This window comes from Lagenorhynchus albirostris, chromosome 14 (genome assembly GCF_949774975.1).
Source record: "Lagenorhynchus albirostris chromosome 14, mLagAlb1.1, whole genome shotgun sequence".
Taxonomy (NCBI): domain Eukaryota; kingdom Metazoa; phylum Chordata; class Mammalia; order Artiodactyla; family Delphinidae; genus Lagenorhynchus; species Lagenorhynchus albirostris.
In genome coordinates this window covers 83,276,266-83,302,293 of record NC_083108.1, presented here as the reverse complement: position 1 = coordinate 83,302,293, position 26,028 = coordinate 83,276,266, and the positions used below count along the sequence as shown (strand labels likewise).

The 26,028-nt window shown below is 56.0% G+C and overlaps 1 protein-coding gene across 6 annotated transcripts in view; it reads right to left on the bottom strand.

The window, feature by feature from the left end:
- Positions 1 to 324: 324 nt before the first annotated feature.
- The window catches only part of AACS (acetoacetyl-CoA synthetase), a 46,102-nt gene continuing 20,398 nt past the window's right edge, over positions 325 to 26,028 (bottom strand). For 3 of the 6 annotated variants that reach the window (XM_060121471.1, XM_060121475.1, XM_060121474.1), the window contains 10 exons: positions 22,202 to 22,282; positions 18,388 to 18,512; positions 14,187 to 14,251; positions 13,929 to 14,051; positions 11,962 to 12,075; positions 11,134 to 11,259; positions 6,538 to 6,607; positions 5,911 to 5,969; positions 4,882 to 5,084; positions 325 to 2,192 (listed from right to left, as the gene is read on the bottom strand). In XM_060121471.1, the coding sequence (XP_059977454.1) occupies positions 2,055 to 2,192; positions 4,882 to 5,084; positions 5,911 to 5,969; positions 6,538 to 6,607; positions 11,134 to 11,259; positions 11,962 to 12,075; positions 13,929 to 14,051; positions 14,187 to 14,251; positions 18,388 to 18,512; positions 22,202 to 22,282 (1,104 nt within the window). In that variant the 3' untranslated portion in view covers positions 325 to 2,054. Of the gene's footprint in view, positions 2,193 to 3,834; positions 4,006 to 4,881; positions 5,085 to 5,910; positions 5,970 to 6,537; positions 6,608 to 11,133; positions 11,260 to 11,961; positions 12,076 to 13,928; positions 14,052 to 14,186; positions 14,252 to 18,387; positions 18,513 to 22,201; positions 22,283 to 26,028 lie in introns of all 6 variants that reach the window. The other 3 variants (XR_009534811.1, XM_060121473.1, XM_060121476.1) reach the window with 3 other exon arrangements.

Sequence of the window (26,028 nt, the reverse complement as noted above, 5' to 3'; positions counted from 1 at the left end):
CCCCGGCGGCCCTGAGCCCTGGGGGAGCCCAGGGTGAGGAAAGTCCTCGTCCTCTGGGGGGTGGCTTCACACTGAGAAGGGTTCTGGGGCCATTCGGTCACCAGGCACGGCCGCTAACTCGCAGGGACCCAGGACATGCCCCTGCCACCTGGGCCAAACATCTCCCAGCGGGTTGCGGCTCCTGGCTGCCCCATCTGCACCAGCTTTAGGCCCTCAGATCCAGCCCTGGCTTCAGAGAAAACACGCAGCACACCGCTCGCACGGGGGTGTGCACATATACGTATATGCTTACTGTATTAAATGCCTCATAGCACCTGCCCCGTTTTTTTTAGGAAGTTTGAAATAGTTTATTAAACATTGTGTGTCTGCCTTTAAGTTGGCAGAGCCCTATCCAATCTCTTACAATACCCAGTTTATACTTGACGTTCACACTTGACAAGAAGCAATCCATCATTTAGCCATGACGGACACTGCTGGCCAATCCTGATGCATTTCTTTTCAGCTGAGATTTGGCTTCAGAGTCCTTCTGAATGGGACACTCTGCCTATCACCAGTTTATCAGAGCTGCCACCTGAGGGGAAACCTCTTTACTATCCCGGGATAGAATCACTTTTCCGGACTTTACTCTGCATTTAAAATGTGGTCATAAATTAACTCCAGTAAACTCAGTGCTGCCCCTTTTCTATAATCCATGAGAAAAAGGGTTCAAGAAAGCTTTCCACTGTACTCGGTTTCAAAAAATACAGAAATGAACATTATGATGACAGGAGTGTGTTAAGAGCCTGAACTGAACAGTACATTCAAAAGTACATACAGCTGCTGGCGGCAAGCTTTTGATGTGCAGGTCCCGGCCCCCTGTGCAGTGAGGCCACGTCCCCTGAGGCCCAGCGGCTCTGCTTCAGCAGGACCCGTGGCCTGGGGGCTCGTCCGCATCCCTGAGTGACACTCCCCACGGCGTGGACATCACCCACGCCTTCAAACACCCACACACCACACACTTAATTAACATTAAAAAAATTTCAAACCACTCAAAGCCCGTGAAATTAAGAGATCCTATTAAAACGTGAAACCCACTCATTCTCCAAAGGGAACTGGAACTCTATCTGCTGGGGAGCACCGGTGGCTGGGTGTGACACACGGTTCCCCCAGGAGCTGCCCAGATTCTGTCCGTGACACACAGAGAGCAGGAGCGGTCGGCCCGGGGTCCTGAGAATCTGCCGTGAGATGCTGTAAAGTCACCCTGGGACGGGCGCCGTGACAGGTAACGTGCCACAGCAGACAGATGGGCCCTGAAGGGTGGCAGCCAGAGCCGGGAGACGAAAACAAAGGGAAGAAAGAGATCTGGGCCTTAAGAGAGGGAAATGGAACCACAGTACAAGGCTGCAGGCTGGTCACTGCCCTGGGGTGAGCCGTCACCAAGATGCCTGCGGGCCCTGGATGGAGACCAGGAGTCGGCCATGCCAGTGCACGCACAGGAGACCCCAGCTCCTCCCTGCGAGTATGCAAAAACATACACTCTCCAGACTGCCACACACACAACCCAAACCCTCCCTTTCGGCCCCTGAAGGTCAGGATCCCCCTGTGGCGGGTGGAAGACTCAGGGATCCACCAGACGAAACCGCAGAGCAGAGAATCGTTCTTCCCCAGGCCTACAGACTTGGTGCAAACTCCTTTTCTAAGAGCCGTAGGTTTCTAAGTCATTTCTTTTTTTTTTTGTTTTTTTTATTCATTTATTTATTTTTGGCTGCGTTGGGTCTTCCTTGCTGCCCCCAGGCTTTCTCTAGTTGCGGCGAGCGGGCTTCTCATTGCGGTGGCTTCTCTCGTCGCAGAGCACAGGCTCTAGAGCACAGGCTTCAGTAGTTGTGGCGCACGGGCTTCGCTGCTCCGCGGCATGTGGGATCCTCCCGGACCAGGGCTGGAACCCGTGTCCCGTGCATTGGCAGGCGGATTGCTAACCACTGCGCCACCAGGGAAGCCCCTCTAAGTAACTTCTTGAACGCACAGAAGTGACAGTACAGACGTGTGTGGCTCAGGGACATGCCAGCTGGCCTGGTTCAAAAGTCCTGCAGCTCGGGGACGTCCCGGTACAAATCCAGGGTCTCGGGGTTCGAGAAGGCTTTGTGGTGCTCCACGGTTTTCCCAGCGATGATCTGCTTCACGGCCATTTCCACTTTCTTGCCGTTGAGGGTGTACTGCCAGGGGAGGGGAGGAAGCAGACAGGAAGAGCGTTTAGACCCGAAGGGGAAAGAAGTCCCTCAGCTCTGACATCTGGGCACGTCCAAGCCGAAACGACCATCGTGACCTGGGGCGACCAGAGCGAGCGATTCTCGGTGGGTGACCGTGAGCGAGTTCCTTAACCTGGGTTTGTCCCCTGGAACATCACCTGGGGACCAGAGCATCACCCCGAGGCTGTGGGCAAGCTGATGAGTGAAGGCACACACAGCTCTCGGACGTGCCTCGCTGTTACGCTGCCTCTTTCTTACTTACATTTACCTTCTTACACTGTTTATTATATTAGAAAGACTAGCTTATTTCAGGAGTGGGCTGGCTTCCTGTGACTGTCCCTGACCACCGGAAAGTGAGCTACGTCCAAGAGCCTCGCCAAACTTCTGGCAAATCTTCCCCCAGAACCGTCATCTGAATGAGATGGGGCACTGCTTTTCCCATAGTCGGACTCTGTCCAAATGCTCAGAGGCCCCTCTAAAATTCATAGCACGCGTTTCATCTTTAACCCCAATGGTCATTTGGCGGCTGTGCTGGCGTGTTTAGGGACCAGGAAAATTCTGGAACAAACAGAGAGCCCTTTAATGAACCGCCAGTGCCCTGATCTCTCCTCACACTGGCATTTTTTTTTTTTTTATCCTGAGATGTAATTAAAATTCATTCATTGAAAACCTCGGTCTACGTGTGAACTAATTAAGGATCTGAGCACCGGCTTCTGAAGGACCACCTGTCACTGGGGTGTTGTCAGCCCCTCTTGCCCTGAAATGCAAACGTCTCACGTGCTTTCTGTGCTTTAAAGCCCCAAGAACAGCCTGCATCAGCTGACAAAACAAACAAGACATCGTTTTAGAAGAAATCCTTCCCCTGGGCTTCCCTGGTGGCGCAGTGGTTGAGAGTCCGCCTGCCGATGCAGGGGACACAGGTTCGTGCCCCAGTCCGGGAAGATCCCACATGCCGCGGAGCGGCTGGGCCCATGAGCCATGGCTGCTAGGCCTGCGCGCCCGGAGCCTGTGCTCCGCAACGGGAGAGGCCGCAACAGTGAGAGGCCCGCGTACCGCAAAAAAAAAAAAAGAAAAAAAGAAATCCTTCTCCTGCTTCTTGGTGAGAAGGGCTGGGGTGGGGCAGAAGGTCCTTGGACTCCTGCTTGGCCCCCTCCCTACCCCCCTACCCAGGAGATAAGGCACAGCCTCCCGTCAGGATGGGCCAGCACATCAGCTGTGACCAGTGACAAAGACCTGCTGAGATCAGGGCAGTCATGGCCGCCGGGCCCTCCAGCCTGGCAGGGCCTCAGATGCCCGTTTGTGTTCCCCTTGGTGTGACCAGACGCCCGGCCGTGACCTTGGCCGTGTCCAGCCCCGAGCCCCTGTGGCTGGGCCAGACCCCCCACCCCCCAGCCTGGTGGCACAGGGCGAATCCTCTCCGAAGTGCTCCATTAGTTTGGACCACAGGGATCTGAGAACACGAGGGCGCTTGAAAAAGCCCCGGGAACCCTCGAAACGACTTCACAGGTCAAGCGGACGGAGGAGGAGAGAGCTGAACTGAGTGCCCGGAAGTCAGGGGACAAGAGCCAGGCTGAGGACAGAAAGAAAGACAGGCCGGGGTGTTCCTAACCTTCCAGCAAATCGCTCCACTCTTCTTGTGAGCAGATACAGTTTGGGAATCACCATTTCGGCAGCAAAGGACACAGATTCATTCTCAACAAGATAAAGCCAAGGGGACTCTCACATCCTAGTTCCCCAAACTGTTCCAGATCCAGACAGAACTGACCCACTGAAGGGAAGCCTCAGACCCTCACCAGGGAAAAGACAGTGAGTGTCACTGACTCAGGAAGCCCCTTCTCTCCCTGAGCCACTGTCTGCACAGCGTCACCCGGAGTCACCCGCCCGCCGAGTGAGACAAGAGAACTCCCAGGCCGCAGGGGCCCTTCCTACGCGTAACCAAAGTGGAAAGGAAATATGTGGACGGTATAAAAAGCCCTGGTTCTAACTGCACCTCACATGCCCGCCCCTGCTCGGGGAGCGACATCCAGACTCTCCTTCCCCTGGTGGCCCGGTTAACCCGTTCCCGTCCCCGCCTCTGTGAACAGCTACTCTGCGGGCTTGGCTCGGCTGTGCCCTTACACTGCTGTGTGCGCACACGCGTGTACACGCAGAGGCCTTCTCGGCTGACAGAGGCCTTTGTTTTGTAAGCGGCCGCAGGTTAAAGCCGCGATCCGACCTGAGCGCATCTCCTCCCGCACTGAGAACCTAAACAAAGTATTGGGCGGGGGGGGGGCAGCTTTCTGGAGCTGCGCCTCTAAATAGATTCACATTTTCTTTCTGCAGGCAGAACTTAAGATTAAAAGGCAAGAGGAACGGCACCCCAGCGACTCTTTAAAAAGTTAAAACTAATTTTTGCATTAATAATGTGAGCACATGCTAAAACCACACAGAGGAAAAGCCAGCTGGACGTGCCGGGTGGGGCCTGCTCACCCTCTGAAGACTGGTATTTAGCAGAAGTTGCTTTACATGCAATTTAGGAAGAGTAAAAAAAAAGAGAAAGGGAGATGGCCGAAAACAGGATGGGGTTGCCAGGCAACGGGGACCAACTATATATAAAGCCTGAGCAAGCGTCTAGATGAGAGCTCCGGAAGCATGCGGGCTCATGGGGGGGCCGTACCGGGATGCCCTGGGTCTCCAGGACGAGGCTGGGCACGTGCCGGGCAGACAGGCCCAGGCGGATGGCGCTGCAGATCCTCTTCACCAGGTCGGGCCGGAAGGTGTGGCCGGAAGCCATCTTCAGGAAGAGGATCACCCTCTCCTGCCCGTCCTTGTTGTACTGGGGGACACACAGGCTGTCCAGGACCTCCTTGAAGGCCTCCACTGCAGAGACAGGGCCAGGGCCTCGCTCTCACACCATCCCACCTTGATGGGGACTGCCGTGGCTCCCCTGCCCCCGCTGGCAGGAGCCCCGGGGAATAGGCAGAAGGACACCTATCACCAGCAGAGTCAGAGAGCCGTAGCTCGCGCTGGAAGGGCTGACGTCTTACAAGGAGCCGGGCACCCGCCTTACTTACTCAATTACAAATTTAAAAATAAGAAAAGGAATCAAGTGCCGCGAGGGTACTCCAGTGCTGGGAGGAAGAAAGGCTGGAATCACATGGATCGAGATTCCACCCTGATTACACAACCCTGACATGACTTTGGGACTCTGTCATCCGCATGAGGCCGCCTCCCCGGGAGGCTGATTTCGTGGCCCCGGTGGGACATTTTAAGGCTCACAGGTGACTCTACTGTGCACCCATAAGGCCCACTGTCTTTATTCGGCGTCCTGGATGGTGGTGCTGTGTGACTGCCAGCAATCACACAACCTCTCTGTGTGTCTTTCTCCACCCATAAAGAGTAGACACAGTTGACCAACCTGATGGAGCTCACCATGAGCTCCATGAGGATGAGATGTAACGGAATGGGGATGGGCCACGGGACCTTAAGGATCCTGTCCTGAGGTTTTTTGAGCTACAAGCAGTGTGGACAAGGATGTTCTAGAAAGAAGGACACCCTCATACATGTCTATTCTCACGCCCGGAGGCCAAGGGGCAAGAGTTATGCCAAAAGGTGGCATCTTTGGAAAGCAGGTCCCCGCTGAGACACTCCTTGCGCCGCTCCTGGATGACTTGAGAATAATGCCGGGACAGAGGAGAACGCTCACCGATGTTATAGATTTCCGAGCTGCCGAATCGCACTCCGTTGGGGTTGAGTGTGCTGTCGCTGGAGAGAGAGACGAGGTTGTGGACACGTGGCGGCTCCAGAGTGAGGCCCGTCGCGGGGGCCCCAGGGACAGTCACCCCGTTTCCACGACCACGTGCCGTCAGCACCGGCGCCTCCCCAGCTCCTAGTCCCAACCACCCCCTTTCTCCCTCTAAACTCAAAGCTAGCTATCAAGGGGGTCCCCTCTGTGTGGGGACATCGGCCACCTCCCTGCCCCTCCCCCCGCACAGGTGCCCCCTCCCGGGTGCGGGCACCCCTCCCCCCTTCACTCCAGGAAGGGCCGTAGCGACGGCAGACAAGACGTGGGGCGCACGTCGGCCGCAGGCCTCCCACCCCAAAGCCCCCCGACCCACCACTGCAGGGCACAGAAATGTGGGTCAGGCCCAGACCCACCCCTGGGAAGCTGACACAGGAAGAACCCAGGAAAGGCCCCAAATGGGGCAGCCAACCCACCCCGCAGGCCGAGCAGATGGAAGGGTCCAGGACACGGGAAGCGCCCCCCTCTCCCTGCCCGGATGCCTCGGGAAGCGGGGCCCCAGGGAAGAGAAGCCAAGTCCGCGGCCCTCACCTTCGGCCCAGCATGATGACGCCCCTGGTCTTGGGGTTGATTCTGCAGTAGTCGCCGTGCACCCAGACACCTGCCGGGGGCGGGCAGAGGGACTCGGTCACCCCAAGGGGACAGGATCCTGACCGGCTGCCTGGACAGACGCCCTCGGAAGGCATGACACCAACGTAACTCTCGTCAACAGACACACCCGAGGCCCAGAAGCAGGTGTGATGTGGGGCTGGGGGCGGAAGTGAACCAGACAGCTCCCACCCCCAAGGGCACACCTTCTAGTGGGGTCCGCCCTACACCCAGGTCTGAGATGCGGTAGCGCGCAAGAAACACCCCTCCCGCAGGTACCAACGAGGGTTGCGGGAATTCACGGGGCCTGAGAGCAACCCCAGCAGTGAGGATGTGAAGGGGGGGACTGGGGAGATCAATGGAGCTTTGAGGGGGGCCTCTGAATGGAGGATGGGAAAGTACAAGCCCCGCTTGGGAAGAGAGGGTGGTCTGGGGCGGCTGAGGGAGCAGGTCCGGAGGGGTTGGGGCCCACCTTGTAACAGAATACACAGAAGGAGCATGACCAGGCGGGAGGCTACTGCAACAGTCCCAGTAACCTAAGCCTGAACTAGGGCACCAGCCACGGGGACAGAGGCTTAACGAGCAGCTAAAACCCGGGGCACGTGGAGGGCGGAGACAGAGGCAAGAATCAGGTGACACTGACTCCGCGCGCCCTGAGCCACCCCGACGTGGCCCGCAGCGTGCAGCTGGGCCCTTGGGCTGGTGTCGTTCATGGGGAGGCCCCCGTCCTGGATGCCCCAAAGCAACAGATCCAAGGGATCAGGCCCCAGCTTTGGACACATCCTCCACCCGACACGGAGCAGCAGAGAGGAGCCACACCTCACAGGGGAACTGCCTGGAGGCCTCCTCCCTTGGCAGGTCCCACAAATAGAGAAGGCACCCCGGGGGAGGGAGCGGTCAAGAGCACAGCTCTGCCGGCTCTGCGCAACTCGGAACTCATTTGCCTGGCCTCCTGGAATAAGCCCCAGAGCCCCTGCGATCCAGCCAGGGGAAAATGGCAGACCAAGCCAGCGCAGGGTCCTCACGGACGCCATCTCTTCCTTCCGCGTTCTTGACACACGTTCCAACTGTGAGTGCTAACAACCCAGTCAGCCCGTGACTCTGAGCTGCTACCCCTCCAATGACAACATACTCCGTTGAGGCCCTCATCCCAACACGTGGCTACAAGCCACGACCAAGGCTTCTCCGGAGATGAAGCCCAGGTCCCCCGCCTGCAGGGAGCGTGCAGTGCGTGGGAGGCCATGGAAGAGACGGAAAGGCCTCATGAGCTCATTTATTCTGAGCAAAGAGGACGGGAGGCCTCGAGGGCCTTCTTCCCTCCTCCCCGAGCTAAAAAATAAAACCTTTTCTTTTTTTTCCCCACTAGGTATTTTATTCTTTTCGGTGCAGCTCTAAAGGAATTGTTTTCTTGCTTTCTCTTTCCGATAGTTCATTATTAGTGTACAGGAAAACAACACATTTCTGTATCTTAACCTTGTGTCCTACAACTTTACTAAATTCATTTATTAGTTCTAATAGCTTTTTGGTGGAGACTTTAGGGTTTTCTACATATAGCATCATGTCATCTGCAAACAGTGACAGTTTTACTTCTTCCCTTCCGATATGGACGCATTTTCTTTCTTTTTCTTGTCTGATTGCTGTGGCTGAAACCTCTCCTTTCTAATTGGATATTTAAAGGGTTCCCCTACACAAACGGGTGGAAAAGTCATTCCTAGGCTTGCAAATGACATGCCAAAGTTTTGCAGAAGCACATCTGTATGGCTACACAGAAAACCAGGCTTATACACGGTGGTCCCAGGAGACAGCAAGCTGCAGACAGAGCAGCAGGGCCTGTCCCACCCACCTCCCGGGAATCCTTGTTCATTTTGGAACTTGGGTGCCAAGATCCACACACAGTCTGGCTCATATGGAGTCAGATCTCCCATGAGTCTGATCCTTACTGAAGCCCTGGAAATGCAAAGAAAAAGGAAGATGCAAATCTCCCAGAAGAAGTTTTCATTTGTGAAAATGAAATGACATGCTTCAACCTCTTGCAAAACCAAAGCTGAGGGGATGAATCCACAAGTGGCTGGAGGCTCTGGTGCCCGGTTGCCACGTCAGAGAAATTGAGGGTTTCCTTCTAGGTTTCCATGCCCCTGGGCCTGCAGTTCAAACTCTCTAGTTTTCATGGCAGGTGATTTTGCTTCACTCTGATTTTCCTCGTGTTCTCCCATTTCGGTGATGGAACCCGTGAACAAATACACCAGGATCAATGGGCAAACCCAGCCTTTCTCCTGCTTTTAATTCCTGGAGGTCTACTGCCTGAAATCTTTTTAGAGTGAGCATGTATACCTGTACATTCAAAAAAAAAAAAAGATGGCCCAGCCTTCCATGTACATAAATGTAAATATAAATAAACAACACATTGCACATACACGCTTCTCTTATTAAAGGACCTGTGACCACTGGACCTGTTTAGCTAACGAGGGCCAATGGAAGCTCTGCCTGCTCCATCTCATCAAGCTCAAAATCTTGATGGCTCATGGGCAGGCCTGGTCTCCTATTCGGAATTTACTATCTTCAGTCACCTGTACCCATCATACTTCCATTTTTGCCTTGGCTACCAGGAAACTCAGAGCTGAAATCATTGCTTTGAAGGATCAGAATGATCTAAATCTTTCTAAAGTCTGCTTTTAATTTCCTTTTAAATTTTTATTAGGTTTTTAAAGATAATTAAAAGTCACAAAGAAAATCAAAATGGCTCATATTATTCACACACATACATTTCCTTTTAAAAACTCACACAGAAGGCATACAACGCCCTCGGTTCCACACTCCTATTTGTCACTTAATAAATTCTTGGATACTTCTCCATATCGGCACCTTGTCAGTTTACATTTTCACTGGCCTAATTTTTCAGGGTAGTGATGTCTGTAAGTCGGATGCCTGTTGCAGAAAGGAAGACCTTGCTTCTTTGTTGTTTTCTTTTATCATCGAGCCATGTCCTATACAGTCCAAGAATCTCTCAGTGCTGGGCCTGGAGAAGTGGTCTAAGTTCAGCCTGTGTCCACCCTGACCATGACCAACAGCTTCAGATCCCATTATCTTATCTGCCCTTATTTCTCCGTATTTATTCGTATGTCACACCTACTTCCAGAAAGTATTTGAGGAAGCTACCTATAAAGCCAACTATATGATAGGATTATTGAAAGGATCAGAAACTCTGCACTGGGGTGAGAGGACTGCTACAACAAAGCAATGATGGCAGCTCTGAGCTTCCTGGCAGCCAAGGCAAAAATGGAAAATATAACAGGTCACCAAGTATTTGTTTCCTCCAAGAAGGAATATCAGAGCTTTGGAAATAAAGACTTTTTCTGAAATTAATCCTGAGAGACATTTATCATGCGAACCCTTGCATATATAACAAAAAATGACAGAAAAGAGTTTTCAAAGAGCAGTGCTGCAGAAGATGAAGAGATGTCATTTCTTAGATGGATCTTCAAGCTGAGGTTCTAATCCCATCCTAGGACAGGAGCCCCGACTCCTCTTCAAGGTCATTTGAGGAACTTCTCTCTCTCTCTAGTCTGCTTTAGTCTGTCTGAACAGCTACACACTGGCAGGACCCAAGGTGGGGCTTAAATGCAGAGGCATCCAATGGAGGCCAGGCCACATGGCGGGGAGGGATGCTCCCACTACCCTCAAATGCGACGTGCTATGCCAGGTACGATGGCTTTTACGTGGGACATTACACGGGAACACGCAAGGCCGAGTAGAGAAACGGGACGGACCCGTGGCACCTTCTACCCCCGATGGTCACCTGCCGCTTTCTGATTCACCACGTGATTTATGCAAAATAGAAGTACCTTTCTAGAGGTTGAAGACAGCAAGTGCTTAGGTGTAAATAACTCTGGAGCAGAAGGCTCGCTACATTATGAGTTACATAGCTGCGATCACTCGAGGTTGCTTATGAAATAAAATAAGGAGGCAGGAATCAGAGCTTTAAATAAAGAGACTTTCCAGCTCTGGGGCAAGACACCACTCCGAAGATGAACGGAGGGTGGCAGCCTGAGTGAGTGACGGCCTGGAATTAATCATCCCACTGCAAAAGCTCTCTTCTCCCATCACCTCCACAAGGACTGGTTGATGGGGTGTGAAACAGAGGAGACCCCAGCCAGACACCTCTCGCACACGCATCTCTCCCCGAACAGGCAGACGAGCCTGGGTAAGCGAGCGGGCCTCCCGCCCCTACGCAGCCAAACCAGCGGGTTGTGCCGGCGGCCAGGAGCAGGGCTCCGGGCCAAGGGGCTCCGGGCACAGAGGGTGGTTAAGAGTAATCTACACCCAGATTAGGGTTTCATAAGATGGCTTCAAGCTGACAGTGACCAGATACTGATCAAAAATTCATCATTGCCCCCCTGGCGGAATGAGCTGCGAGCAGCCTCACCAGGCTTTGCGGGGGGGGGGGGGGGGGGCCGGCAGGGGGCAGGCGCATCCAGAATTAGACACCGAAGGCCCAGCCCAGGCGGGAATCTGGGCAGCTCCACCTGCATCCCGACCCACCTGGGAATTTGGAGAAATACGCCTTCCGGTACTTGCTGCCGTTCTCATCGTTCCAAAAGTGCGTGGGCTGACAGGGGAGCGGCTTGGTACACACCAGTTCACCGCTCTCCCCCCAGACTGCCTTTCCTGGCCGGGGAAAAAAGAGAGCTAAACTGAGCACACGCCACAGCCAAACGCCCCGGCTCTCTTTCTCTCCTTCTCTCCTTTTTTAAGCTATGAGCTATCACAGAGTATTTCAGACACATCCAAAGCCATGCAGCCGGCCCCGCCCACATGCCCATCAGCCCGGCGTCACCAAAAGCCATGCTACTGCTCCCCACCACGCTCCCCCCGCTCTCGCTCAACTTCAATCCTGTACCGTTCCCTTATGTGGATTAATAATTTTACCACACCTACATACACCTGAATAACATGTCATTTTGCGTGTTTCTAAACACCGCACAAACGGTATTGCGCTGCCCCTCGGGTCCTGCATCTCGCTCTGGGTCCTCGCCAGGGTCAGGGCACGAGGCTGCTGAGGCAGTGGGGTGGCCTCAGCAGCGTCCCCAAAGTTTGCATGCCTGCCTGGCGTTACAAGCACGTGGCCCTCCGTCTGTGCTGCAGGCCAACACCTACTCCCCTCAGCCGGACGGGCTGCAGGAGGCCGGGGAGCCCGGCGGGCGTTCAGCCAGGCTCGGGGGCCGTCAGTCTGCGAGCGGTGGCAGGGGCCGGCCCCTCAGATGGGGCAGTTTTGGAGAACTGGCCCCAAGCAGTTACATACACATCCAAGCGTATCCAAGTTACCACTCACACCTCGTCACAGAGAGAGAAAGGGTTTGGAGCCATCACCTTCCTCGTTCCACACCTCCACAGCCATGCCCAGGTTCCGGGCCTGAATTTCCCCTTTGTACACAGGAATTGAAGGATTCTGGCCCACGAAGCAAGACATGATGTCGGTGCCACCTGCAAACAAAAGGAGATTCAAGATTCGAAGACCGGGACTTCCCTGGCGGTCCAGTGGTTAGGGCTCCAGGCTTTCACTGCCGAGGGCCTGGGTTCGATCCCTGGTTGGGGAAGTAGGATCCCACAAGCCACACGGCACAGCCAAAAAAAAAAGAAAAAAATTTCAGAAGACTGAGACAAACTGTCCATGTTTTTTATTAATGAACAATATAGGAGAAAGACCCTGGAGGACAAATATATACTACTCTTTCTCCAAATACAGAAAAATTCCCAGAGAGCTGAGCTTCTCTTCAGGAAGGGAGCGGGGAGGTGACTTAGAAACTGGACTGAACCTCCCGTGTCCGGGTGATTTATCGTTCTGACCAGGGATACATGCTGAAGGAGACACCAAATAAATGACCTCTTGTGGTCGCACGGAAATCCTAGACTCAGGTTCACGAAAGTGGAAGCTTCGCCCCATCAGGCCTGTCTGCAGGAACTGCCGCGGCAGACGGGTCCCGTGCACAGTCTCTTTGCTGTGGTTTATGTTCACTTAATCATTGGAGAAGCAGAAACCCTGTGGTCCCTGGAGTGCGAGTCTCCCGCACTAGGGCACGTGCTGGATGCGAATCACTCCGTTTCAGGGAGGGGCTCGAAGAAGAGTCGGACCCCAGGTGTCATCAAGAGGGAGTGGCATTAACGCCTGAACCTGGGCCCAGCCGGTGACAACTGCCCCCTCGCACGTGCCCGCGGTGCGGGATGCTCTGTGGGCACAGGGACACGCACGGAGCCCACCGGGGTGCACAGGGGTGGGAGACGGCAGCCCAGGGAGGAAAGGGGGGGAGGCTGTGGGCAGAGGGCACACACGGAGCCCCGACTTGGTCCCTTCCTAGACTCGGCGATCCGGACACTGGTGTCCGTGCTCCCCTTTACACCTGTTTGTACACCTAAAAAGACAGCCTTGTGATTTAAGAAGGGTCTTCTCCCTGCTCATGCTCTGTGTATGTGAACGGGGTGGGGCAGGGTGATTGAAACCCACATAAAATGCTTCGACGCTTCAACAACTGGCAGGATTAATTCCGGGCAGAATCGAAGCGTGCTGACCTGCCTCCCTCCTCCAGACACCTCGAGGTACCGGCTGGCACGTCCCATGAAGACGGGAGAATTGCGTTCATGGCCGTGACCAGCAAGCTCGGGGCAGTCTCGCGCCCCAACGAAGCACAGCGCTGGGAGCAGAAGTGCTGCTTCCGCTGCTTCCGGATTGGAGCTGGGGCGCTTGGGACAGCGGCAGGAGGACAGGCCGAGAGCCTAACAGACGTGGCTGCCCCGAGATGAGCTGGGCCGGCCCGGCAGACAGCCCCACGCCCATCCGACAGCAGCACCCCTGCCCACCAGGCGGGCTCTGGGGAGGACCAAGGGATGCACTGGGCGGGCGGGAAGCTCGGCTCTGAGGCGGCAGGACTGGGTTTGAATCCCACTCTGTACCCAGCTAGTGGGTGGCCTCAGGCCAGTCACTTGGCACGTGCGGACCTTGTTTTCTCTTTTGTAAAGAAAATAGAATCTACCAGGATGAGCTGTTTAGGATCTAAGGTTACGATCAGGGTGCGGAGTGTATGTACGTTCTCCACCCCCGGCAAAGGTTCAGCAATGGCTAACTCAGTGTTTGTAGCCTCTCCCTAGAACATAACTACCGGGAATAAGGAACATCGACCGTGCAAACGCGCATGCCCTGCTGACTGTTCACACAGATAAATTCAAGCCGGTGGACTCGCTGGGCCACAGGGGAAGCACGCTTAACGGCCAAGCCTGGTCCCCAAGTCCTCTGGCTCTTCCAGAACCTTCTCCACGGCACAGGCACATGGCGGGGGCCGTACCTGAGATGGAGCCCAGGAGGACGCTGCTCTTGACGCACCTGTAGACATAGTCGTAGCTCTGGGTGCTCAGGGGGGAGCCGGTGGACAGGATCGTGCGCAGCGTCTGCAGACTGTGAGTTTCCACTAGAACCAGAATCACGGAGAGATTAGAGCCAGACCCCACACCCTCTGCCTGGCTTGCAGGAACCAGGTAACAGAGTGGATCTGACTTCCGCGGCTGGCGAGACAGGGAACGGACACCCTGGGAGGCACGCTTACCTGGCTTCACGTCTTTCTCTTCCAGCACTGACAGCCACTTCGCACCCGTTCCAAGGATGGTGATGCTGGAGTTAAGAAGACACCGGAAACTCGTCAAGGCTCCTGCATATTCCAGGCACCGAAGCTTTCTCAAATTAGTGACCCATTTCGGACGAGGTTGCAAAATCCAAGACACGTCATTTTTCTGGGTTGAATTAACGCTTAATATGTAGTTGAAAGCCAATTACAACACCTGCGTTACTCTGAGGCCAGCACTGACACGTCTGCAGAGCACCCGGGCTCCCTTTAACCTTTGGCTCTACTTAAAACAACTGTCTGCACATAAACCCACCATCTTCCCAGCTGCAGGATGTTTTCTCTCGGGGGGACCAAAGGAGGACACAGAATCAAGACCCCCCAAGTTCTGAGCGCCTGCGATCGTTTCCCAGCGAAGTGGAGAGGCCGTGGGAGCTTCTGTTAGGACAGGTGCCATGCCTGGGATTCCTGACCCATCTCCCTTTCTTAGATAAGCTCACATTTTTATGAAACTTAGAAAACCACTCTTCTTCTCTTTTTGAACATTTAGAATCTAGTCCTTTATCCCCAAGTTTGCATTGAGAACAACACGTTATGCTGAGTATAAGTCATTGTGTTTTCAAGGGGAGAGTGTTTCTTCATGTTCTGTTTCCTTCCTAGAAAGCTCTACCTTCCTAACTAATGGCTGTTTTCTCCTGGGGGCTGAAGGAGGCCATAAAATCCAGGTCCCTCCTGCCCCTCTGGGCGGCAAAACCCATCCCTTCGCACCTGGCTGGCGAGATTCATTCCAGGGAGACAGCCCTGTGCTATCTGGCGCTTGACAGAGCTCAGAGGCACAGACACACAGAACCAGGGCCGGCTGGGCTGGGAGGGGCAGAATCCACGGCTCAAAACTACTGTCCTTCATGCCTCCAGTCCCTTTCTTTTCTTCACTTCACCGGGACACCCTGCAACCACTAAAACCGCGGACACTTCCTGGGTCGCTGTGTCCTTGGTGAAGGCTGTTTTGGGAGCTGGGAGGTCGTGGGGACCAGGAAACGTATACAGTCCCCACCCCCTCCTCACTTACTCCATAAACTCAGGTAGTCTGATTAGCTGATTCCAGATCCTCTGAGAATGAAGGCGTCACCCGTATTTCAGCAGGAGACCAGGGACCCATCACATGCTGACGGACAGCAGGGACAGCCTCAGCCACAGGTAGAGATCTCCAGCCACCAGCCACACAGCGCAGCACGCGGATTTCTGCTCAGCCCCCATCCGCCCCCCCTCCCCAAGTCGCAGGTGTCTGTCTGCAAACTGCACCCTCGGCGATGTGTAAAGACTGCCACGGTGTCCCCGGGGCTGGGCCCCAGGCCTGCTTGTGTGAAGGAACGGCCAGGCCTCCCCGTCTGTCTCCAGGCTTGGGTAAGGCAGTTTAAAAAACACAGAGCTCATGAAGCGCAGGCGCCCGTGCCTGTGTGCTCGTCACGGTGCCTTTTTCGCGAGTGCTGCTGGGAAGCACCCCACGAGGGACGAGGCAGCTCCCCGGCTCGCCCCAGCCCGGAGCCCTGCAAGGAGCCACCTGCAGACGCGGCTCCTCCACGGCTCCGCCAGCCTGAGCCCCGGTCTCCCCGGTCTGCCCTCGACCCCGCAGTTCGCGGGGGGATCGTGTAGCGCCCCCAAGTTCAACGCCCCAACGGGGTGCCACGTCACACGGAAGACACCCACCCCGAGGCACAGCCCCGAAATCCCTGGGGGACCCTGCCCTCCCCCCTCATCCAGCTCCACCGCCTGAATCGACTGCCCACATGCAGCCACGAGGGCCTCCTCCCAGCCTCCGCACCACCCCCATCTCGGTCCCCTTGGGGCCTCAGCACCCGCCGCTGCCCTGGCCTGCAACACGCGTCCCGCAGTCCTAAACGTGAACTGCCTGCCCAGTTGCAAACCCGGACAAAGACCCCAGAGTTCTTCCCTGACCCCAACCAGAATGTTCCCCAGCCCAGACCTGGAGAGCCCAGAAACACACCCAAAACAAAGAGGACAATCCGTCCTTTAACCTTGTTCACGTCTGCAAAATAACTGCTCAGTTACGAAACGTGTTAGTAAGCCCGTGCGCTGACACGATGACAATCAACGAGGATTTCGTCCCTAAGCGCATCAACGTTATTTTAAACATGAGGCCCTTAAATCGCACTGCGAGGCCCCTGCCCGCCCTGCCAGCGCTGAAGCGTCGCTCCTCCTGCACAAACCCGCAGAATTTTAGGTGAAAGCACGTTTGATTTGGTGTCACTTCAGCGTCGGGAGGTGGCAGAGCTGGAATGAAGGCATCCCGCCCCGTCTGACCTGCCCCCTCTCCTGTCACCCGCATGGACGGCTGGAGCGCCGTGCTGCCCTTCGGGCGCCCCTCACAGGCCAACGAGTGGCACCTGCCTCGCTGACCTCAGCAGATGAGCCCCCCAGCCGGGCGAAGGGCCAGGCCAGAGGGGCCCTGAGGACGGCCAAGGCCACGGCTCAGCTGGCATCCGGGGCACAGGCCAAACCGGGATGTAAGGCGGAGGCCCAGCACATGCGTTCTACACAGACCCAAACCACAGGGCTGCGAACGCACTCCCACATGCACGCTTGCACACACACCTGCACACAATCACATGCATGCACACACACTCATCCACAGGCATGGGTGTTCTCACACCCACGTGTGCACATACTCTCACACACCCACTTTCCTGTGCACATAAGTGTGTGTGCACCTGCATATACACACGTGCGCACATGCACATACACATGTGTGCACACGCACACCTGCACACATTCACAGGCATGCGTGCTCACATTCGTGCACCTGTGCACATGCACATACACACTCACACGTTCGCACTCAGGTGCATCCACACTCACACATGTGCACGTACACACACGCAAAGCTGGGTCTGCCTGGGCCTTCCATCCTTCAACTTCATTAGCTCTAAGCCCCGGGGATGTACCTCTCTCTCTCCATCCCTCCTCCCGTGGCACAGGCATACGCGTCCAGAGTGTCTCCTCCTGAGCGCGGCTGACAGGCATTCAGGGCAGAGATCTTCCCAGGGATTTGATTAACCCTTCACTGGCAACAAGCTCATTAGGAAATAAATTTCCTCGCTAATACTGTGAGCCAAATGTCAGGATTTAAATATCACCCAGGCCAACGTTATACTTCAAATATTAATGCCCAAGGATTTAAGAACATTAGCGGCTCCTCCTGTTTCCCCAATGTAAATGGACTCAAAGGTAACGTAATTAGAACATTTCAGAGCGTGGCTAACTTCTGGGCCACAGGAGCCCTGCCAACTTCCGTGTTCTCGTTCTTGGAAACACGATCATTAGGCCAATGGCGACCACCAGCTGCAGTGGCGAGAATGCGTCAGCCGCCTATGATTAATTCATCAGCAAAGAAAGTGCCGACGGAACAGGGTCTCTGGACGGTTCCTGACGATGGCAATGAGGGGCTGGGGGAGAAGAGGGGCCACTCCACCCTTCCCCCGACGCTGCCCCTTAGCTGGCCGCTGCCTCTGCCATCAGAATGCCCGCTTGCCGTCCTGTTCACAGGACTGCGGGGAGGCCCTTCTGCAGTACCGGCAGCGGGGCATCTGGAAGCACCCTGCTGAGTCTTGGGAGACCCTCGAGGTGCTGGCCAGCCCTGAGGGCTCGCAGAAAGGCGGGTGGGAAGGCCAAACGCTGGGAACACCCCAGAGACAGACCTGCCCTCCCCTAGATGAGCATCTCCACACCGTCCCCCGAACAGGTACGTATGTTCAGCCTGGGTCATTCTCTATCACCCTTGCGGCCACGGGCCCCGCGTGAAACAAAGCTCTCATCAGCCCTCAGTCTGCCTCTCTCCTGGGTCGCAGCTCTGCAAGTTCTTAGAATCCAGAGTTACAAAAAAAAGACCACGTTCCCTCTCCCGGTGCCCAAGGTTTCAGAGCTCACCCCTGGGCCCTGAGGGGCGGGGCAGCCCCCTCCGCACTACATGGGTCTCCATGGTCGGTCCCTGTCAGGGGCGCCCGCCCCTTCCCACCCTCCTTGACAGCTTCACCTACTCCTGGCACCTCCGCACCCTCACACAGCCACCCCCACCAAGAGGGGGACATCGAGGGTGGCAAAGCGTTCCAGAGACGGCACCCAGATCCTCAGAGCGGCCGCCCTGTGTCTGAGTGTCCCGGGTACCTACCCGATCCTGTCGACCAGGTCCCAGAGCACATTGGGGGTGGGCACCAGCGGGGAGCCGTCGTATAGGACCACGGCCGCCCCCGTGGCGAGAGCAGACACCATCCAGTTCCACATCATCCAGCCGACCTGGAGCAGACAGAAGGGAACACGTGTCAACCCAGCGCCGGGCCAGCTCCCCTCGGCCCCGTCACGCAGCCTCTCATCCCTAGAAAACCACCCGATGCTGAGCCAAAGTAGCCAGGAACTGCCCGGCCCAAACGCACAATGCTCTGCCCCAGCAATTCCCCGTCAACAGTTTACGGTAAGGGGCTTCCCTGGTGGCATAGAGGCTAAGAATCCGCCTGCCAATGCGGGGGACACGGGTTCAATCTCTGGTCTGGGGAGATCCCACGTGCTGCGGAGCAACTGAGCCCGCGTGCCACAACTACTGAGCCCGCGTGCCACAACTACTGAGCCCGCATGCCACAACTACTGAAGCCCGCGCGCCTAGAGCCCCTGCTTCGCAACAAGAGAAGCTACCGTAATGAAAAGCCCACGCGTCGCAGCAAAGAGTAGCCCCCACTCGCAGCAACTAGAGAAAGCCCGCGCGCAGCAACAAAGACCCAATGAAGCCAAAATAAAAATAAAAATTAAAAGAGTTCATGGCAGGGATCAACGCACACGTGTGCACTAAGACATGTCGGAGAATGTTTCCTGCAGCCTCACTGATGACAACAAGGGACCGAAGGCAACAGAGATGCCCGTTGCGTGGTCACGTGGTGCACACGTGCAGGGAACCCTGGGCGCTGCAGCGCAACCCAGGTCGGACGTGGGAAACGGCGCCTGGCACCCAGCAAGCACTCAGGAGTTAGCCACTGCGCAGCCATCAAAAAGAACGAGGCCTGGCTCTGTGCAGAACAGTCTCGATGACAGACCGTAAAGGGGCAGGGCCAGCCCGGCAGAGGGTGTGCAGCGCCCCATTCGTACACAGAACCCCCAGCCCCACCCCTGGGCCTGCAAAGGGGCCCGAGGGGCAGGGCAGTGAGCAGGGCGGACGTGGCTGCCTCTGGGCCCTGGAAGACGCCAACCTCTCACCAAGTTCCCATGTGTTGCATGAAATGCTTACCACGTGTAAGTACAGCATTTTTTTTTTTAATTAAAAAAATTTTCACAGCCAAAGAGTGTGCTCATAGCCCCACTGACAATGGCACTCCCATCCACGCTGGGAGAATCTGTAGGCGATTCCGGCCTAAAGCAATATAGCGACAGAACAAGGAAGCAGGAATCTCTGTCCAGAGGGCAAAACAACCCAATTCCACCCCGTAAGCAACGAGGGCAGGCAGATGCCCATCCATGAGCCTGGAGCAGATGCGGCCCAGTGTCCCAGGTCACCCGGTGTCCCCAGGTCAGAATCCCGCCATCGGGGACCAGGCGGCCACGTGAGGTGGCACCCAAGTGGCAGTTAAGAATCCCCAGACAGGTCACAACAGTGTGAGTGACGCAGATAAAAGCACAATGACCAACCTATGCTCCCCCTTTGGCACCATGGAAACAGCAAAGGGAACCAGGGGGTCTCACGAGAACCTCCATTTAGTTGAGTTGCCTTTTTTTTTTAAGGGTTTTAACATCCTAAGTTGAGTTTCTTCTAATAAGGAATCTTTTTTACTTTTCTTTTTTTTTTGGCCTCACAGCACGGCTTGTGGGATCTTAGTTCCCCAACCAGGGATTGAACCCGGGCCCTCGGCAGTGAAGCTGTGGAGTCCTAACCACTGGACCGCCGGGGAGTTCCCAAGGAATTACTGTAATAGGCAGCACTGCATCCCGGCCACCTCACTGTCCAGCTGTTAAAGTGAGTCAGCAAGCGACAGCACAGGCCTGGCTGGGGCCGGCTGGGGGCACCCGAGGCTGCTATGGCACCTGGCATCCTCCACCGAAAAATGCAACGGCCCCGTCCTTCGTGGGCAGGATGCTTCCCAGAAAAGTGAACTGCTTTCGAGAGAACTGCTCTGGATCCTTGAGTCCTTCCATTGTCCCCTCAGCGTGTCCCAGGGAGGCAGCTGAGTTGGAGGTCGGCGTAGCTGTGCCTGCCCCGGGGGTGGGGTTCTGCAATTCAAAACGCTGCTCCATTAACGCCCCAGGGCTGGGCTTCCTGTCTGGAAGGGCCGGAGCCTGGCAGAGCCTGGCGGGGACCCAGCACCACTCACTGTTCACGATGGTGGAGGGGGATAGAAGGAAAGCCTGCAGCTGAAAGAAACCCAAATCATTTGGCCCAAAGCCCTGGATTTACGGCTGGGCACACAGGGCGACCTGCGCCTGGTCGCACGTCAGTGCTCCCTCCCGTGTCTGCATCGGGTCCTGGGGCCCTGGCACCAGGGAAGCAGCAGGGCCTGGGCCTCGACCTCCCAGGTTAGGAAGATGCCTCAGCGTTCTGCTTCCTTGAGAACTCGGACCGGAAATGGGAGCCAAATCACTCTGGAGCCCCTGGACATCTGCGGTCTTGGAAAAAGCTGACTTTGAGTTTTCTTCCCTTGGGACAAACAGCACTTCCTTCGGCTTGTTAACCTTTCACCGTCCAGGGTTCAGCGGCGTCGGGAACAGCTCCAGCGCCTTGAGCGCAAGCTCTGGTTCGATGACGCCCGCTCCACACTAACCCACGGGAAGGGCTGGAAGCAGGGCCACCTCCGTCCTGGGGGCAGGACCGCGGGCCGCCCGCAGGCGCTGCAGTACAGCGGCGGCTCTCGGCTGCACGCGCAGGCCCGCAGGCCCCGCCTGGTCTCACGCCTGGATCCCCAGCCATGGAAGTAACTGCTCGAGCCAGCCTGCATGCCCTTCCTCTGGCTGCTGTAAACAACGGCCACAAACCCAGTGGCCTAAATGTACTGTCTGAGGGCCCTGAAGGTCGGGTGTCCAAGCTCAGGTGTCAGCGGGGCTGGGAGTTCCTTCTGGAGGCTCCAGGGGAGGGTCTTTCTTTGCCTTTTCCAGCTTCAAGGGGCCCCCGCGCTCCTTGGTTCATGGACCCACTGCGCTCTGGCCTCTGCTCTGTCGTCCGCCCCCTCTGGCTCCACCGCTCCTGCCTCCCTCTTGTAAGGACCCTGGTGATCACCCTGGGCCCCGGATAATGCAGGACACTCTCCTGGTCTCCGGAGCCGCAGCCGAATCACATCTGCAGAGCCCCTTTGCCACATCAGGTGACACGCACAGGCTCCAGGAGCGAGGACATGGGAACCTTTGGGGCCATTATTCTGCCTCTCAGCACGCCACCCCACGGCCTTCCAGTCAATTCCTTTTCCACCTCAACTGGTCAGAGTCCCTTTACTATTGCACACGACTAAGAACTGACTGCCCTCATGGCATCTCTGGTAAGTTCCTGTCCCCCAGGTTGAGCCACAGATTTCGTCACGTGACACTCATCCCCACCTCCACAGGCTCAAGAGACTGAATTAACAGTCTCCTCGGTTTCTCTAGATTTCCCCAGAGCTCCAGGGCTCCCAGTGGCAACCGAGGTCAACACAGGGGGACGGGCCAGGCTGGTGCTCGACCTTGGTCCCGAGATTCAAGTGGGCAGTCGCCAGGAGGGAGAGAAAGAGAGCAAGAGCGAAGGATCCCGCAGGAGGGGCTGCTCGCACGCGGCCCGGGGTCTGACGCACGCGGCCCGGGGTCTCGCGCACGCTGCCTGCGGCTCGAGCTGCGCTTCTGGCTCCTGACATGTGCAAAGGTGGAGAGGCAAAAAGAAGAGTAAAGATAAAGTCCTCCCTACCTGAATGAACCAAAGCCCGTCCTGGGAGGGGCGCGGAGGAGGGGGAGGGCACCCGTCTCAGCACAGCACCCGCACTCACCGTGGTGTAATACAGGATGATGTCACTGCTGGTCATGTTGCCGTGAAGAATGTGCTCCTTCAGGTGCTGGATGAGGGTCCCCTGGGGAGAAGCGGGGGAATTCCGCGTGAACCAGGCTGCTTCCTCCGAGGGCACAGAGGCGCGCGCAGCCCAGACGCTCGGCCTTGGGGCAGGAGAGGTCAAGGAAGAGGCAGAGCTCTGAGCACCCTCACCATGACGAGCAATGCTCCCGTCCCTCTGCCACCTGACCCCTAAGACTCGCTGGGGACACGAGAAGAAACCCTGACCCGACCCTGCCGGCCTGCAGGCTCTGGGCGCCAGGTGATCAGAAGCACAGGGGACCCACCAACCTCAGGCAGAGAGAAGTGAAGATCACGGAGCGGAGAGTCACGAAGATGAAGGTAAAAGGCTGGGTGCAGGGACACCTGCCCCCCCCAGACCAAGGCACTACAGGCCAGCCTTGCTCCCTCGTGGTGGACGGGGAAGACTGGATGCCTGAGCAGGACTGTCCCCGGGGTGCACAGCCGCTGCTGGGTCTGCAGCTCCAAGAGCCTCGGATCAGAGCTCAGGGACTCCTTGGCCGAGGGGTAGCTCAAGACCCTGCTTTCAGCGCAAACGCCCAGTCAGACCCCTCTCTCCCAACCCCGACATGTGATCTATTACTTTTTATTTTAATGTTCACTGGGCAGTATATTCGCTTGGACCGAAACTCGAAAGCATACACCATGACAAGCCCCCGTCCCCTCCTGCAACCAGTAACCGTATGTTTCCCGCATACATTTCCAGGTACGTTTCTTGCCTATCTGCATGTATTTATTTATGCTGGTTTTTTATTTGGACGCACTGTCCTGCAGTTTGCTTTTTCCATTTATCAACACAGGGAGTTTCCCTCATGGTTTTTCGTACAGCTGTATAGTATTCCACTGCCCAGACCCCACTTGTTCCAAATGACTCTGTGTCGCCTGTGACTCACAGGGAGGACAGGAAGCTTCCCAGCCCCAAGCACAATGCAGAGAGCAGAGCAAGGGGACCCTGAACCAGCTGTTTCATCTCTCGGTTTTCCCATCCTTTCAATGGATCTCACACAAGATCCTAAGGCTAGAGCAGGGACGCGGCCCCTCTGAAGCCCCTGGAAAGGCCAACCACTGCGCTCAGTCTGGCCACAGACGGGAGCCGCCAGCTGACGGCAACGGTGGCCCTGGTTGTTTAGGGACTATCGGGACCCACGTATTAAAACCAGCCTTGATGACCCTCATTGTACCCAAGGGAAATAAAAAACAAGCCAGGGCTTCCCTGGTGGCGCAGTGGTGAGAGTCCGCCTGCTGATGCAGGGGACACGGGTTCGTGCCCCGGTCCAGGAAGATCCCACGTGCCGCGGAGCGGCTGGGCCCGTGAGCCATGGCCGCTGAGCCTGCGCGTCTGGAGCCTGTGCTCCACAACGGGAGAGGCCACGATGGTGAGAGGCCCGCATCCCACAAAAAAAAAAAACACAAGCCAGTAAGAGGAGATGATCCCTTTCAAAGCTCAACAGAAACAATCCTACCTAGCAAATTCCCTGACTCCAGAGCCAGCGCCCCTATTCCCAAGTCTGTCCCGGACGGCACCCCGTCACCAGGCCCGCAGCGGGGACGCCTGCCCTGGGGACGGACCACACAGGGCTCGGAGAGACAGCGGTAGAAAGGCTGCTGGGAGGGAGAGCCCGTTCTGAGGGCTCCCCGAGGCCACCCTGGGTCTGCACGCGGGAGCCAAGAGCCCGGTGGCTTCACCGTGCGTGCGCTGCAGGGTCAGGGACAGCACACCCGCGCCCACCCAGGACAGTCACAGGCTTCCTCAGAAAGTCCCTCAACACACGCTGCTCTCACTCAGAGGAGGCGGGCGACCACGTGGGGACAACAAACATTTCAGGAACCCTTTCGATGAAGGCTAAGTGTTCACGTGGCAAATCCACAGAAAGGACTGGGAGCTCCTGGATTACAGGAACCCGTGGCAGATCCCCCTCGACTTCCCTTTTCACTTAGATTGCCTTTAAAGGGCATCTTCGCCCGTACGGTCTGCCTCTATGAGCCCGGCCTATTCATAACCCACCACGTGCTCACCGGCTCAGCAACCTCACTCTCTCGACAGCACAAAACCCTCCTTTGCTTCTCTCTGTGTGAACCTTAACGAGTCGCGTCAACAGCTCGGCCCTTAATTTCTAAATATTTATGGCAAGTCTGAATGCTCTCCCTGAGCGTCAGGAAGTATCAGCAGCGTGGTTTCTGAATCTCAAGCAAGAAGAGTAATTTAAAAGAAGGCAGAGGGAAGCCGTTTTCTGGGCTCTTTTGTGGGCTTAGAAAGCACAAAACAGCAAACGGGGATCACAACGTCCCAGCCCAACCCTGACCCTGCTGCCAGCCCCAGGGGCACTGTCGGCGGTCCCACCGCGCTGTTTCCAAGTTTCCGCTCGAGATAACGCTTGAAAACAGGCAAGGTGCTTAGTCACTTCTCTGGAGATGCAAGAGCCCAGCGAAGCCAGAATTAATATAATTTTTCCTGACTTTTCCATATTCTGAATATACCAAGCACAATGATTTTATGAGCAAACTACATTTCATCTAATACATTTTTATGTTCCACTCCCAAAAAAGGGACATTCGCTAGGCAAAGAGCACTGAAAATAAAAGTACAGTCGGGCACGGCAGGTTTTCCTAAAATGTGCTGTTTTCCCACACACACCCCCCGCAACGCCCTCGCCTGCCAGGTTTCTAAAAACACTCATCTCTGTGGCCGGATATCGGGCCTCCGACCAGGCACACCAGGGGTCCCCCTCCAGGCAAAACGCGATGCCAGCAGCTACACCTTAGGCTCTGAACACGCCCGACTCAGTGTGATAAAACAGGCTGGTAAGCAACAAGCACTCGCTCCTACAAAGAGGCCACTCTTCCAGAAATCAAGGCTTTGGCCCCCGATGTCCCCTCCCTCCCACTCCGTGGTTCCTGAGAAGTCACCCACTGTCTGTGAACACTGAGAAGTCACCCACTGTCTGTGAACAGGCGCGTGTGTACCTGGCGGTTATCATTCCTAACCTGCCATCGGATCTTCCTTGGATGCAAATCCAGGTGATGACAAAGTTGTGTTAACCTCTTTCCACGTTCTCATGAGAACACGGTGTAAAGAGCTGTATGAAGACGTTAGAGTGATTCTACGGCAGGGGTTCAAACAGCTTCTAGATGTTCTAGCAGAGAACAGCTGTAAAAAGCTGAATGAGCTGGAATAAGAGAAATTCTGTATTTCATGTTCAAATACCGCCATCTGACCAAGCGATGGCTAGAAGGCTCTTAGACAACGTGAGGTTTCTCCACTCAGATAATCCTCGGGCCTCCTAGAGGGGAGGAGGTTAAAACGAGGCCGATAGGGTGGGCGCTCGTCCACCGCGATGGATGTCCTTACGAAGAGAGGAAAATTAGACCCCAAAGAGACGCCGGGAATGTGCGTGCAGAGAGGAAAGAGCACGTGAGGACAGAGCGAGAAGGCAGCCCCCTGCGAGCCGACGACAGAGGCTCAGAGGGAACCAACCCTGCCCACACCCCGGTCTTGGACACCCAGCCTCCAGAGCCGCAAGGAAGTAAACCTTCGCTGTTTAAGACCCGCCTCAGCCCGTGCTATTTTGCTACGGCAGCCCAAGCTGACTCACACAGCACGGTAAGTCCTCCCTCGGTTAACCGCACTTTATAACATAACCCGGCGGCTTTCAAACTTTTTGACCCCAGCCCACGGTCAGACAGAAGTTTGGCGACGCTGCCTGGCACGTGCACCGTCCGTACCCACGCTTACATGACAGCTTTGAG